The sequence below is a fragment of the Oryctolagus cuniculus genome, chromosome 2 (genome assembly GCF_051225735.1).
Source record: "Oryctolagus cuniculus isolate XC-2025 breed Fujian yellow rabbit chromosome 2, ASM5122573v1, whole genome shotgun sequence".
NCBI classification, from domain to species: Eukaryota; Metazoa; Chordata; class Mammalia; order Lagomorpha; family Leporidae; genus Oryctolagus; species Oryctolagus cuniculus.
The window spans coordinates 121614076-121629917 of NC_142868.1; the positions used below are offsets into that span (position 1 = coordinate 121614076).

Consider the following 15842-nt stretch of genomic DNA (forward strand, 5'->3'; position numbering starts at 1 on the left):
CCTGCTTCTGTCGCAGCTCAGGACTTGGGCCCTCACCCAGGGTGCCCTCGTAATTTGGGCGTGTGCACCGTGCATGGTCTGCCACCAGAGGGGACATGGTCAGCCCCAGCGGACATGAGCTTGGGTTGGAGAGGAGGAAATTAAGAAGGCCTGAGGTTTTAGGCATCACTGTCAGGGGCAGGATTGTGTTTGGAGCTCTTCCTTTTTTTTTTTTTTTTTTTTTTTTTTTTTGCTTTTGTTTGCATGACCTGAGATAGGTAAAACCAACTGGACTTAGCCCAAGCCGAGAGGGGACTCCTTCATTGCAGAGAGGGGGGGCTTGCAGCTGGACTGTATGCAGTACCAGGACCGGCTAGAAGCTGTTGGGAAGCCCGCTGTTCTCAGTCCTCCCCCTGCCCCAGTGTCCGGCCTCACTTCTGTGCGTCTCCAGCCATCTGCTTCATTTCCTGTGGTGCGTGTGAGGCTGTTGTTATCTCTGGCTCCTACTTGTCACGTGTGTAGGGCCACATCGAGCTGTCCACAGCGGCAGTCCCTATGCCTGGGCTTGCATCCTTTATAGCTTTCTCAAGGCTCTCAGTTCCAATGCCAGTTCCCGGGAGGCAGACCTGACTGTCCGAGGCCAGGGACAGGTCATGTAGCAGGAGCCTGGCTGCTGCGGCCCATCCCAGTTCTGAGGGGAGGAATGAGAACCGACACCCTGTCGGTGGGGAACAGAAAGTAGAGCAGCTTGGGATGAGGAGGTAGAACTTCAATTGGACCAAGGAGGGACAGCTCCCAGGTCAGTAGAATAAAGAGAGCTTCTTAGAGTGGTCCACAGTAGACCAGACCGCCTTGGGTGCTAGTGAGTTCCCATGTGGGCAGAGTCAGAAACAGCATCCTACATGGGTTCCAGGCACCTGCTGGGGTAGACCAGATGGCCTTCAAGGTCCCTGTACCCATGTCAGTCTATCTTTGTGCAGATTCTCCATACCTAGAAGGAAGATTGGAGGCATGTAAGGAAGTCCTTTACTGGTATTTTTGTATGGGAGAGGTATATCCAGTACACTAGTATTTAACTACAGTTATTGCTAAGTAGTAAATTGGTGAATGTTTTGATTTTTGCTATATGTTTTTCTGTATATAAACTTTTTTCTAGAAGCATAAGCAGTTTTCGTTAACAGTAAGCAGATCAGACCCAGCGGTTTAAGTTTAACTACCAGTGTTTGTTGAGAGGCCACTCTGGATGGTACTGTGGCTTGTTTAACGTGGTCTTTCCTTGTAAGAAGCCTGTAGCCTAAAGAGGAGGGGCTGACAAAGCACACGGAGAGCAAGCTGGAAAGAGGCCGTGGGAAGTGCCAACAGAACACTGCACAGTGTGTAAAAGCTCCCGCCTGTGACAGGGCCCTCCTTCCAAGGACTCAGAGAAGGGTTTCACAAGAAGAGTGACCCTGGACCTGCCTATGCGTGGAACAGTGGTTCTCACGCAGGGGCTGTTTGCTGCCAGGGGACACTTGGCAACATCTAGAGATGTTTTTTGGTTGTCGTATCTGGGGTGGAGGAAATGCTAGTGGCATCTAGTGAGCCGAGCCCAGGAATGCTACCGGAAATCCTGCAACGCTCACAAGGAAGAATCATCTGGCCCCACCTGCCAGTGGTGCCAGTGTGTTAGCACGCGTAGGCAGAGGGTGGGGGCAGAGCACTGTGGGCCGAGGAATAGCGGCAGCCAGCACGGAGGCAGGAACACGGGTGGACAGAGCAGGTAGTGAAAGGCACGTGGGGCTGGCGGGTGGCCGCTGCCTCGCGGCAGAGGTCTTTGGTGCCAAGGTAAGCGGTTGAGACATTTTCCTGTGGGCAGAAAGGAGCCGTGGAAGTTTTCTGAGCGGTGGAATTGCTCCACTGAGAGCAGTGTGGGCTCTGATCACCCCAGGGTTGCCTCGTTGCTTGCTGGTGCGTGCAGCCACAGGGATTAAACACGAGTGCACTTTCCTGTTTTCCTCCCCATCGATCCACCCTTTGTTCCACCAGGAAAGCTCTGTCAGCACCCGGCCTTGCTGACCCAGGATTCCCATCTGCTGGTGACAAAGGGATATAGCAAAAAAAAAAAAAAAAAAAAAAAAAAAAAAGTCCCCTTTGACCATTCTGTCTGTTCCCTGCTGCGATTTCCAGGAATGTGCCTCGGCGCGGGGTGGTGACCGTCACGGTTCTCATGGCCTTGCAGCAGCTTTCCTTTGCCTCAGCAGTGTGTGGCGTCTGCCAGCACCCTCACACTATCTCAGGATGCAGGGTGGGGGGTCCAGGGGCCAGTGTGTGCTCAGCCGCATCCACGCAGTGGGAGCCGCCAAGCTGAGGTCAGGGCTGGCCCTGGGTCAGGCTGTGGTCACGGGACCTGGGCTGGGTGGGAGGGTGTCCCAGAATTCAACACGGTGCTTTTCTCGGTTGTTCACTGCAGGCTCACCAGCGGTGGAAAGTGCTGGAAACTCACTGGACTGCAGGCTAAGAATCCCTTATTCAAAATGCTTGGGTCAGAAATCTTTTTTTTTATTTATTTAAATATATATATATATAATGAGCTGTCTTGGGGATGGGATCCAAGTCTAAACACAGAATTCATTTATGCTTCATTTACATCTTAAACACATAGCCTAGAGTGACTTTATACAGTATTTTTAGTGTACCTGTGCTTTGACTGCAACCCATCACAGGAAGTTGGCTGTAAAATTTTCCACTTGTGGTGACATGCCTGTACTCATGCGGTTTGTAATTTGGATTAGGGATGTTCAGCCTGTGGTAGGCGCAGGGTGACTGTTTCCTGAATGAGAGAAGGACACTGAGGCCCAGCAGGGAGGGTGGTGACCCAAGATCACCAGCCCAGCTAGGATCAGGGTTGGGGACTCTTCCTTGAGCCACATCTCCCCTTCCTCCCTCCCTCCCTCCCTCCCTCCCTCCCTTCTTTCTTTCTTTCTTAAAATATTTATTTATTTATGTATTTGAAAGGCAGAGTTACAGAGAGAGAGAGAGAGAGAGAGAGAGAGAGGTCTTCCATCTGCTAGTTCATTCCCCAAATGGCTGCAACGGCCGGTGCTGGGCCATTCTGGAGCCAGGAGCTTCTTCCGGGTCTCCCATGCAGGTGCAGGGACCCAAGGACTTGGGCCATCTTCTACTGCTTTCCCAGGTCATACAGACAGCTGGATAGGAAAAGAAGCAGCAGGGTCTCGAACTGGCACCTGTATTGGATGCTGGCACTGCAGGCTGCTGCTTTACCTGCTGTGCCACAGTGCTGGCTCCTCTTTCTTTGCAAAGTTTATTTATTTATTTGAAAGAGTTACCTAGAGAGAGAGGGAGAGATGGAGATCATTCATCTGCTGGTTCACTCTCCAAATGGCCACAACAGCCAGGGCCAGGACAGGCCAAAGCCAGGAGCCAGGAGCTTCTTCCAGGTTCCCTACATAGGTGCAGGGGCCCAAGCACATGAGCCATCCTCTGCTGCTTTCCCAGTTGCACGCTCATCTGAAGTGGAACAGCCTGGACCTGAACCCATGCCCTTATGGGATGCCAGCGTTGCAGGTGGAGGCTTAACCCACTCCACCGCAGGGCCAGCCTTGGCAAGCTAATTTTTAACTTAATAATGTTGTATGGCCCATGAATGACATTATAAATATCCAAATGGCCCATGCCAGAAGAAGGATCCCAAACCCCTGATACAGCAAGGCCTCCTTGGCCCAAATGCTGTTAGGGAAAGGGAAACAGCTTGTTGGTTGTTTCTCTGTTTTGGGAGGGACCCAGGCTGGACTTCAGGTGTCCCCTAAAGCCTCTGCCAGGGACGAGCCATTTCTCTGGGACCAGCGAATCAGGGCTGGGGTGCTTTTATGATTCCACCGAGGCAGTGATGCCCCTGCCCGTGCCCGCAAAAAAAAACCCTCGTGGGAGATGCTGTCTCTTCCCCCGCCTTGACCTCTGGGGGAGAGTCTGTCCTGCAGGCAGTGGCTGTCCTTACTCGGCCAGCTCAAGGACATTTCTGGGTCTTACACACACACACACACACACACACACACACATACGGGCTTGCCCCAGCCCCAGCCTGGGGCTGGTCAGGTGACTCCCCAGTGGCTCCTGTGTCAGCCCTCCCGGTGGTAAGGTAGGACACCATTGTCCACGTTCCTTTCCCCAGAGCCTCTCGTCAACCCCTGGAAAAACCACTTCTCAGATCTCTGCAACATTTGCATTTTCAAATTGTTTCCTGGTGTACTCTCCCATTTGTCCCTCCCTCCAGCACCTATAGGGTGCACCCCATTTTGCAGGAGAAATAAAATAAATGGGTCTCCTGGGTACTTGCCCAAGGACCCACATGTGGTGAGCAGCGCAGCACAGGAAGGCATCAGGCTTCCAAGTTCCAAGGTTTCTGAGGCCATGCCTCCTTCGGGCAGAAAAAGCCTCAGACTGTTGTGAGCCTGTCAGGAGACGCCACACACAATGGGCCATCAGCAAAGGGCACCAGGTCATGTGTACGTGTGTAGCACACATGCCATGGGAGGTGCTGAACAAGTGGGGTAGGTCCACAACACAGCGGGTGGTTGTGTTTCCTCACTCTGCCGTTTGCTGTCCCAAGTCATTGGCAGAACCCGAGTCGTGCTGTAGTTGGCCTGAGCCTTGCTAAGTGAGCTTATGTATTAGAGTCTTATTTTAAATAAACCAATACTCATGGTGACTTAAAAAGATTTCCTCTGCAAAGCTGAGGATTTGGCGTTGGCAGTACAAATCACATGGACCAAAATACTCTCCTGATTAATCCAAAGAGTTGAGACTTTGTGGTTTAGTACCCAAGCTTTGAAGTCTCACCTTCTCAGTCCTGCCACAGCCTTGCTGTGTGATCTTAGCACAATAATGAACTGCTCTGATCCTCGTTTCTGTGGTCCAGGAAGAGGAGATTAAGATCCTGTGTACATGCAAATGCCTGTAAATGGCTTCAAGCCATGCCTAGCACACAGCTAACCGGGGTTACTCTGTGGTATCTACAGCCAGCTCCTAAATGGGAAGCTTGCCTGCTTGGTGCTGGTTCGTTGGATTCTAGGATATCTCTCCATCCCAGTGGCAGGGGTCCAAGCACGTGGGCCTTCTGCTGCTGCTTTCCCTGGCCCAGTAGCAGGGAGCTGGATCAGAGGTGGAACACCCGGGACTTGAACTGTCACCCTTGTGAGATGCCTGCTGCCGACTTACCCCACAGCACCACAACACCAGCTCCAGTGCATATTGTTTTCATTCTGAAACAGGTAACTCGAGCCCCATCCTCAAAGCCAACTCTTTCTGTTACCGTCCTGGGATTTTTTTTTTTTTTTTTTTTTTGCTCCTTAATGACCCAGTTTCATCTACTCTCATCAGGTCTGCAGGAGCCAAGGGCACAGTTGTTACAGGGTAGTTCTCATTCTGTAGGTGGTGAGAGGCATATCCTTATTTTCCTAACAGAGCAAGCTGCCGGCTACAGTTTCACATTTGAATTATTACGTAGTATTCCACCATGCATTTTACAGCAAGGACTGTCCCCCAGAGCATTGAAAATGGAAAATTAGCGTTCAGACCAGGGCCCCTGCCACACCCGCAGCCCTACAGAGCTCCTGTTGCACACGGTGCCTGCAGCCCTTGGAGTTGAGCAGCCGGCAGAGTGGGAGTCTGGCTGCAGGCTTTTCTCCTGCTGGGTGGCTCCTTGCCCCCTGTTCATGCTTCCCTGGTCTGGCCAGCTCGGACGCAAGGTTCAAGACAACTTGCAGCCAGAACCAGTGTTCTGTAGCTGTCGGTCCCTGACTGTCCTATACTTGCCCGTGATTAAGGCATGCAATGGGGGGTTGATGCTGGTGTGTAGCGAATTAAGCCACCTCCTGTGACATGGCATCTGTGTGAGCACTGGTTTGAGTCCTGGATGCTCCACTTCCAACTCAACTCCCTGCTAGTGCATCTGGGAAAGCAGCGGAGGATGGACGGCCCAAGTGCTTGGGCCCCTGCGCCCCACAACAGGAGTCCTGAATGGAGCTCCTGGCTTCTGCTTTGGCCTGGCCCAGCCCTGGCCACTGCAGCCATTTGGGGAGTGAACTAACAGATGGACGATATCTCTCTCTCTTTTTTTTTTTTTTTTTTTTTTTTGACAGGCATAGTGGACAGTGAGAGAGAGAGAGAGACAGAGAGAAAGGTCTTCCTTTGCTGTTGGCTCACCCTCCAATGGCCGCCGTGGCCGGTGCGCTGTGGCCGGTGCACTGCGCTGATCTGAGGCAGGAGCCAGGTACTTATCCTGGTCTCCCATGGGGTGCAGGGCCCAAGGACTTGGGCCATCCTCCACTGCACTCCCGGGCCACAGCAGAGAGCTGGCCTGGAAGAGGGGCAACCGGGACAGAATCCGACACCCCGACCGGGACTAGAACCTGGTGTGCCGGCGCCACAAGGAGGAGGATTAGCCTAGTGAGCCGCAGCACCAGCCGATATCTCTCTTTCTCTCTGCTTTTCAAGTAAATAAATTAATCTTCAAATAATAATAATTAAAAAAAAATGTGTGCTGAAAATTCTCTCAAGACTTAAATTTTGCTTACTGGAGGAAAACTGGCTGTTTCCCAGCTTGCTTTGTTTTTTTGGGGGTTTTATGATGCCTGATCCAGGCGGCATGTGGGACTGAGGCAAACATCCACTGCTTCAGACAGACTGTTCTTCCATGAGCAGGAGAGACACTCTCAGGTCCGGGTGCACTTGGCTTTCCCATGACTGCTCGCTTCCCTGCAGGTTAGGTGGCAACAGGGCTTTCCTGAGCTGGCCTGAGCCCTTCTTCTGGCAAGCCTGCCTGGAATTGTGCGGATTTCTTATGAGCCACACAATTATTCCTAAGGAAGCCACCTCTGATCCCTGCTGAAACGAATCTGGGTATAAAATCATATAGTATATAGAATATCGATATCAGGAATATGTCTAATACTGTAACTTTTTAAAGATTTAGTTATTTATTTTCAAGGTCATGCAGAGAGAGAAGGAGAGACAGGGAGAGAGAGAGAGAGAGAGAGAGAATCTTCCACCTACTAGTTCACTCCCTAGGTAACTGCAACTGCCAGGGCTGGACCAGGCTGATGCCAGGAGCCAGGAGCTTCATCCGGGTCTCTCACGTGGGTGCAGGGGCCCAAGGACTTGGATCATCTTCTGCTTTTCTCAGGCCATTAGCAGGGATCTGGATCAGAAGCGGAGCACTGGTACTGATGTGGGATGACGGTGCCACAGGAGTCTTGACCCGCTACGCAACACCGGCCCTGTAGCTTCTGAATAGAACCTCACACCCAGCAGACTTTCCCTTTCGAGCAGAGCTGTTTAAAAATATTTTTGTGTTGCTTGTTAATCTGTACTCATATCTATTTACAGTGAGTTGGGTAAATTGAGATGAGTCTAAAATTGGCAAATTTAATTTTGTTGGAAAATTTAAGTGAATAAATAGTGTTGTACTATGAAACAGAACAGATGTAATTTGAAAAATTATATATTCTAGTTTTTTTTAATTTATTTGAAAGGCAGAGTTACAGAGAGAACCAGAGGTCTTCCATCTCCTGGTTCACTCTGCAAATGGCTGCAACAGCCAGAGCTGGGCTGATCCGAAGCCAAGAGCCAGGAGCTTCTTCAGGGTCTCCCACGTAAGTGCAGGGACCCAAGCACTTGGGCCATCTTCCACTGCTTTCCCAGGTGCATTAACAAGGAACTGGATTGGAAGCAGAGCAGCTAGGACTTGAACCAGTGTCCATATAGGATGCCAGCACCGCAGGCCAAGGCTTAACCCACTACACTACAGCACCGGCCCCAGTAGTCTAGTTTTTAAAAAGACTTTATGTTTTAAACAAATTTTTAAAAAGATGTGTTTATTTATTTGAAAGGCAGAGTGACAGAGAGAGAGGGAGAGACAGAGGGAGATCTTCCATCTTCTCATTTGCTCCCTGGATGGTGACAATGACCAGGACTCGGCCAGGCTGAAGCTAAGAGCTTCATCCACGTGTGTGGCAGGGGTCTAAGTACCTGGGTCATCTTTGCTGCTTTCCCAGGCACCTAGCAGGGAGCTGATTCAGAAGCATAGCAGCCAGGATTCTGATACGGGATGCAGGCACCACAAGCAGGAATTCACCTGCTGGGCCATAATACCAGCCCCTGAATATTCTATTTTCTTCCAAATCTGTTAGAATGAATCTTTTATGAATGGAATGAGCTAGTGGCTGATACTAAGTTAAATGCTATGCTTATAAAATGTTCAAGTATGGAGAATTTTGAATGAATGTTTACCTAAAGTTTTTTTAATTTGTAACTGTCATGAATTCATTTTGTTTCAATTTAATTATGATAAAAACACTATATAAATTTACCATCTTTACTATGAAGTGTACTGTTCAATAGTGTATATTCAAACTTGGGGGCAGCCAGTCTCCAGGACTTTCTTCATGTTGTGTAATTGAAAATTGAAATGCTGGGGCCATTGTTGTGACGTAGCAGGTACAGCTTCAGCCTGCGATGCAGCTATCCCACGTGGGTGCCAATTCGAGTCCCAGGTGCTCTACTTCCCACCCAGCTCTGTGCTAATGTGCCTGGGAAAGCAGTGGACGACGGCCCAAGTGATTGGGCCCCTGCACCCACATGGAGGCCCAGAAAAAGCTCCTGGCTTTAGCCTGGCTCAGCTCTGGCCATTGCAGCCATCTGGGGAATGAACCAGCAGATAGAAGATTGATCTCTCTCTCTCTCTCTCTCAACTCTGCCTTTCAAATAAGTACAAAAGTAAGTAATCTTAAACAACAATTCAAATTCTGTACCGATTAAACAATGCCTTAGCTCTCCTTGCCACCAGCCCCTGGCAGCTGCCATTGTGCTGCCTGTTTCTGCTAAGTAATAGATGTATGAAATGAAAGCACACAGTGTTTGTCTTTCTGTGCCCGGCTGATTTCACTTAGCACCCTGCCCTCCAAGTGCCTGCATGCTGCACCATGTGTCAGAATTTCATTCCTTTCTAAGGCCACATAGTTAAGATGCACATTAATACACACACACACACACACAATGGTAGCTTTGGGAGTCTGTGGGAAAAATGGAATTTATTTATTTTTTAAATCAACTTTTAAAAAAATATTTGAGAGGTAGAATTAGAGACAGAAGGAGGGAGAAACAGAGAAAGAGGTCTTCCATCCACTGGTTCACTCCCTAACTGGCCACATGGTCAGGGCTTGGCCAATCCAAAGCCAGGAGCTTCTTCCAGGTCTCCCACATGGGTGCAGGGGCCCAAGGACTTGCACCATCTTCTGTTGCTTTCCAGGCCATAGCAGAGAGCCAGATCACAAGTGGAGCAATCGGTACTCAAACCAGCACCCATATGGGTTTCTAGCACCACAGGTGGTGGCTTTTATCCACTACACCACAGCGCCAGCCCTGGAAAAATGGAATTTAAAGATAAGATAATTTTGGTGCAAAACTTTGAAATCTGTGCAATTTTTTTCATAATACAGATTTTCTAGAAACTTTTTGAAGATCCTTGATATGCATGCATTTCCAAATTGGTGCTCCAAAATAAGTCTTTTTAAATTTCATTTTCCATGTACTTTCTGAAAGACCTTTGTATACCCATATACATAAATATCTTTTTTTAAAGATTTATTTATTTTATTTGAAAGAGTTACAGAAAGAGAAGAAGAGGCAGAGAGAGAGAGGTCTTCCATCCACTGGTTCACTCTCCAACTGGCCGCAATGGCTGGAGATGCGTCGATCCAAAGCCAGGAGCCAGGAGCTTCTTCCGGGTCTCCCACGTGGGTGCAGGGGCCCAAGGACTTGGGCCATCTTCTACTGCTTTCCCCCACCATAGCATAGAGCTGGATCAGAAGTGGAGCAGCCGGGACTCGAACCAGCACCCATATGGGACGCCGGCACTGCAGGCAGCAGCTTTACCTGGTACACCATAGTGCCGGCCCCCATAAATATCTTAATCACGTGTTGTTTTGCCGTTCATCTGTCATTGAACACCTGGGGTGCTCCCATCTCTTGGCTGTTGAGAATAACACTGCTATGAACATGGGAGTGCCAGTATCTCTTAGAGACAGAGCCGTGGTTAAAGCTCAGCTCTGCTCTGCTGACTTGGCTGATTTTAACAGATGAGGAAAGGCCAGCCTAGTTTGACAGGGTTTGTTCACATGGAATCATAGAATTTTTTTGTTTCTATTTTTTTTTTTAAGATTTTAAAAAATTTATTTGAAAGAGTTACAGGGGCTGGGAAGATTGAAAGGGGGCGGGGTGGGGGATAAATCTTCTTCCTAATCCTTCACTCTCCAAATGGCCACACTGGCTGGAGCTGGCCAGGAGGAAGCTAGGAGCTTCCTTAGGTCTGTCACATGGGATGCACTCGGGCCATCCTCTCTTTCCCAAGCACACAAGCAAGGAGCTGGATCGGAAGTGGAGCAGCCAGGACAGGGAGTCGGTGCCCATATGGATGCTGGCGTCACAGGCGGCGGCTATACCCATTGCCCGAGAGTCCTAGGGTTGTGAGCACCACAGATGTAGACTCAGGAGATGGGCCAGGGGATCGGAGACCCTGGACTCATTTCTACACAGCTGTGTCTGACTGACGGAGGCTGAGCTGCAGGCCCACACCCCCGCTGCCAAGGTGGCCACCAAAGTGAGCCTCCACCGTTGTCCGCTTCAGGGTCCATAGGGTGAAAACCTCCCTACATGGGGTGATGGAGGTCATTGCCACGCCGGGAGCCAGAAGAATGGCAGGTGTCTGTCACACCGGGTTACCAGCATCAGGAATTGTCACATCCTACCGTGTCACAGCTTGGTGCAGTGAAGTGGCCGTGTGTGCTGGGGGTGATGAACGGGTCGTCAGGCCCGCCAAACGCCTGGTGTGGTCGCTGCAACCTTGGAAACCCTGCAAGGCCGCCCCTGCAGGTGCTCTTCCCTGCTTTCCTGCCTTTCTCGGGGATCCCCCATGAGTCCTTGGGGCCTCCTTCTTCCTTTCTTGATCCGTTCTGGTACTCGTGTTCCAGTTTCTTGGGGCCTGAAGTCTCTACAACTGCTGGGGGTGGGGTGCAGAGGCTTTTTCAGAAAACATCTTGATAATTTTGATAAAAGCGTTGCTGGGAAGGCTTCCAGGGGCCATGCTATTGAGGAGCCCTGGAGTGCAACCCTTATTAGCTTTCACTGTCAATCTGCTTATTCGTGTTCTCTCTCTTCCCCACCTCCTCTCCCTCCCTCCCGCTCTCCCCCCTACTCCTCCCATTTTAAAACTTAGGATGTAATTTGCATAGACTGAACTTCATTCCTTTTACTGTGTAATCCTGTGAGGTGTGCACAGAGAACAGGTTTGTCTCCTCCAAAACTCCCCCGACGCCCCTTGCCGTGCACACGCGCCTCCCACCCAGCCTCTGACTACTCTCTGCACTGTTGCCCTTGTCACAAGGTTCTGACAGTGGACCAGGGAGCCTTTTGAGCCCAGCTGTCTTCATTTGGCCTGATGCATTTGAGTTTCATCTGTGTGCTTGTACGCCTCACCGGTTCTGTGCCCAGCACTGGAGATGCTGAGAGCGGGCCTGCCGGCTCCTGCCCTCAGAACTCGTGTGCTCGGGGGCATCACCAGATGCCTTTCCCTCCCCGCTGAGCACACACAGCTTTGCCCGGCCACACATCTTGCTTCAATAAACCAGGCCCCTGAGCCACATTGTGGTTTCCCCAAAAATAAAACCTCTGACCTCCTTGAAGAATCAAGTTGGATTGGGAAGAGCAAGGAGTTAGAAGCAGTCTGGCTGTTTGGTTCTGCTTACCCACTTAGCAACCCTGTGGCCTTGTGTTGGCCTCAGAATCCAGCACAGAATTGGGACTGAGTAAAAGTCTGGCGGATGAATGAATGAATGAGTTTATTTTTAAAAAGATTTATTTATTTGAAAGGCAGAGATAGAGAAGAATCTTCCATCCGCTAGTTCATTCCCCAAATGACCACAACAGCCGGGGCTGGGCCAGGCTGAAGCCAGCAGCAGCCAGGAGCTCCATCTGGGTTTCCCATGCGGGTGGCAGGAACTCAAGTCCTTGGAGCCATCGCTTGCTGCTTCCCAGCGCATTAGCAGGGAGCTGGATCAGAAGCAGAGGAACCAGGACTTGAACCAGTACTCCCACGTGTGACGAGTCGGGCCTTAATCTGCCGGGCCGCAACACTTGACCCAAGTGAATGAATTCAACGGCCTTTCGTTGTGGGTCCCTTTTGTGTAAGAGATAGCAGTATCCACTTTACCTGATGGCAGTGGGGCTCAATGCCTGGCACCATGGCCAGTGGGCATCAGGAAAGGCCTGTCCTGTTCCCAGTGCCTCCCGAAGAGCTCTGTGATTCCCTCCCCCAGACAGCCACCTGCACATCGTGCAGACCTCAAACTGGGCTGGGCCCTGACACTGGGTGACCCCAGCACTGCTGTGTGGGAGCCACGATGGGGCATTGACTGAGCAAGGTCCCCAGAAAACCCACAGTTACTGTTAACCTACCCTGGGAAGCCCAGCTCACGCCTCTGTCCCCTCGCACAGTGCACACAGGAAGTCCCATCTCTCCTTAGGGGAGGCTGTAGAGGAAGCCCACCGTGACCCTGTAGCATGGGACCCTCTGAGTGGGGGTCCGGTCTCCAGCCTCAGATCCAGGGAGGGGGCATGACTGGAAGACAGGGGGCCACAGGGCTATCTGGACTCAGCAGTCCTGACCACAATGATTGTTGACTGGCGGCTGCCTTCCCTGCCGGGGAACCCAGGGCATACAGTAGGTGCTCAACAAAGACTTAAAGCTGGGGTGACAAAATGGTCTGTGCTGGAGAGAACTGGCATCTGAAGCTCCCTGTTTCTGGAAGGGAATGGGAGTAGTATTTGTCTTTTGTCTGTGATACGTCTGGGATGCTGTCTTCTCCAGTCTTGTTGCATCTGCCCAGTGGCTGTCGACAGTAGGTGTTTTTGGTCAAGACACTGAAAAACACCCCAATTCAGAGAAGCCAGGAGACGCTACAGTCCCCCAACCCCCGCTCGCCGGCAGAGCTGGCTTCACAGCCAGGTCTGACGTCACAGCCCGGCCTCCTCCCACCACAGCTGTGTTTCTTAAGAATAGAAGTCTCTACGATTTAGACTTAATAAAGACACAATCAGAAGATGCCGACCGACACTTGAGCAGAACTTGAGTGGGCTGGATTGTGGGGCTTCGCAGACTGAATTGGAAATTGGCAGAACGTGTGTTCCTGCCTGCATTAGGCCTTTCTGCTTTGTGTTTTTCCTAATTGGGTTTGGGAACGTGTCCGTAATGCAATTGAAGTCGTCGTTATGATAGCACGCCTTACACACGGCTCTGAATAAGCAACAGATCCTGCTGTCTGTGCTCAGAGAGGCACGGGTGGGGGGGGGGGGGGCTGGGGAATGTTCATGGACTTGGAGACGGGAGGCCAGAGTTTGAATCTGGTTGGAGAGGCTAGGGCATTGGATGATAGGGAAAATTACCCCTGTCATCATGGGAGGGGGGAGTTTGGGGGGGAGGCACCAACCAGATAAGCCAGAAGTGGATGGGATGCCTGTGAGGGGGTTGCCCTTGGAGGAGTGGCTGTGTGCGAGTCGTTCCACGTCTGCCAAGAGGAGCCAGAGAGAGGCCAGCAGGGCCCCATGTGGCTCCTGTCTGCTCTGCCGAGGTCAGATCAGCCGGCAGGAGAGAGACCCTGGAGTGAACAGTTTAAGTGCTTGGAAGCCCATAATTATCCTGTCACCTGGGATCAGGAAGTGCGTAAGGCGGGGCCAGGGTGGAATTCTGAAGGAAGGAGGCTGCAGCCTCCCTGCCCCTCTCCTAGTCCTCATCCATCCATTCGTTCAGAAACCGGATCACTGAATCAGGAGGGCAGTGTATCCCAGCACTGCACAGCTGGGCACCAGGGTCGGGCAGACCTGGGTTCAAGTGTGGCCTCTTCCCCTAATTGTGAAACTCAGTTTCCTTGCCTGTATTAGGAGGAAAGCAGTGATGCATGGAAGTCACGGTGATAACCCTTGTAGAGAGGTTTGCATAAGTTACAGTAAATAAACAGTAGCTTATACATTGTAATAATAGGGTTGCAATGGAGCTGTTTTCCTGTCTTTTCCCTCAAGCCTATTGGAAACTTGGGGTGTGTAGGCATAGGCCCAAGGGTCCGGGCCTGTGGCAACCAAAGCCCAGATGACCTGCTGTGCCGTGGGACCTGGAGCTGTGCACACTGCCTGTGCACAACTCTGCCCAGCCTACGCTTCTGCATACCCAGAAGTCGTGAGTGAGGATGCCCCTGTGACTGGGAGTTCTCAGGGCTTCTAGAACCAGGTCCACAGCGTCTGCGAAGCCGTCCTTCCAGGTAGAGGATTGTGGGCCTTGGAGCTGCCTCGTGGTTCTGTGAATCCTTGTTTTGTCCCCCATGGACTCTCTGACTTCAGGAAGGTCCTGGTTGTCTCGGAGCGCAAGGCTGATGCCCAGGGCTGCCTTCTCTGCTTTTGGAGATACACACATAACCATACACAGCTCAGGAGTGCTAATTCCTCCAAATGTGTGTTTAGTGTAAAATTTATTGAGGTGAAATTAGTTTGAGTTTTTTGAATGTGAGTTTGAATTCTAGGTCTTGACAGACATAAAGGTATGGGTTAGCTCCAGCATCCCCCCAAACTTCTTTTTTTTTTCAATTGAAGCTTTTTATTATTACTATTAAGATTTACTTATTTATTTGAGAGAGTTACAGACTTCTGAGAGATAGAGAGAAAGGGCTTCATCCACTGGTTTACTCCCCAGATGCCTGCAATGGCCAGAGCTGGGCCAGTCCAAAGCCAGGAGCCAGGAGCTTCTTTGGGGTCTCCCATGTGAGTACAAGGACCCAAGCACTTGGGCCATTTTCCACTGCTTTTCCAGGCTATCAGCAGGGTGCTGGATGAGAATTGGAGCAGCCGAGACACGAATTGGCACCCATGTGGGATGCGCAGGTAGAAGTTTAACCTACACCACAGTGCCAGCCCCCAAACTTCTTTATACTCCCCTGTAGTCAGCCTCTCTCACCAGCCCTAGCCCACCACCACAGATCTGGCTTTTGTCCATAGAAGTTTCTCCTTTCCAGAATAGCATAGTACAGGCTGCTTTTTGCATTTGCTTCCCTCATTTACTGTAATGCATTTGAGACTCCAGATGGTTTTGATTGTAGCCAGTGGTTATGAGACCAGAATAGAAAAGCAATAGCACTCCTGTCCACTACTAGTAATAACCAGTAGAAAATCTAACGTAAAAAAAAAATGACTATCACCAAAAATCCTGACATGCTTAGGAATAAATAAGACAAAATATGCACAAGATCTTTGTGGAGAAATTTACAATATATCATGCAGAGATAGTAAAGAAGACATGAAGAAATGGAAAAACCATGCTCATAAAGAGAAAATCTGATGTCATAAAGATAGTGATTCTTCCCAAGTGAATTCTGTAAATTCAGTGCAATGTTAAGCAAATTCATGGAACTTAACAGGCATCATGAACTTCATCTAGAAAAACAAAGGTCCAAGAATAGCCAGGACAATTTGGAAGAATATCAAGAGTTACTGTAAAGTTATGGTTATTAACATTATAACTGTTTTTTTTTAATTTGTTTACTTATTGAAAGGTGGAGTTGCAGAGAGAGATCTTTCACTTGCTGGTTTACTCCCCAAATGGCTGCAACAGCCAAGGCTATACTAGGCCAAAATCAGGATCCGAGAACTCTATCCAGGACTCTCACGTGGGTGGCAGGGACCCAAGGACTTGGACCATCCTCTGCTGCCTTCCCAGGTGGTTAGTAAGGAACTGACTTGAAAGTGGAGGATCTGGGACTTGAACTAGT

The 15842-nt window shown here is 50.3% G+C and overlaps 1 protein-coding gene across 8 annotated transcripts in view; it reads left to right on the forward strand.

Annotated features, from left to right (window-relative positions):
• Nucleotides 1-15842, forward strand: part of REEP1 (receptor accessory protein 1) — a 129673-nt gene that overhangs the window by 37874 nt on the left and 75957 nt on the right. The window contains exon 1 of one of the 8 annotated variants that reach the window (XM_089326170.1): nt 13534-13746. The exons of the other annotated variants lie outside the window; for them this stretch is intronic. Coding sequence (XP_089182296.1) covers nt 13541-13746 — 206 coding nt within the window. The 5' untranslated portion in view covers nt 13534-13540. Of the gene's footprint in view, nt 1-13533; nt 13747-15842 lie in introns of those variants that run through there. 8 annotated transcript variants of the gene reach the window in all.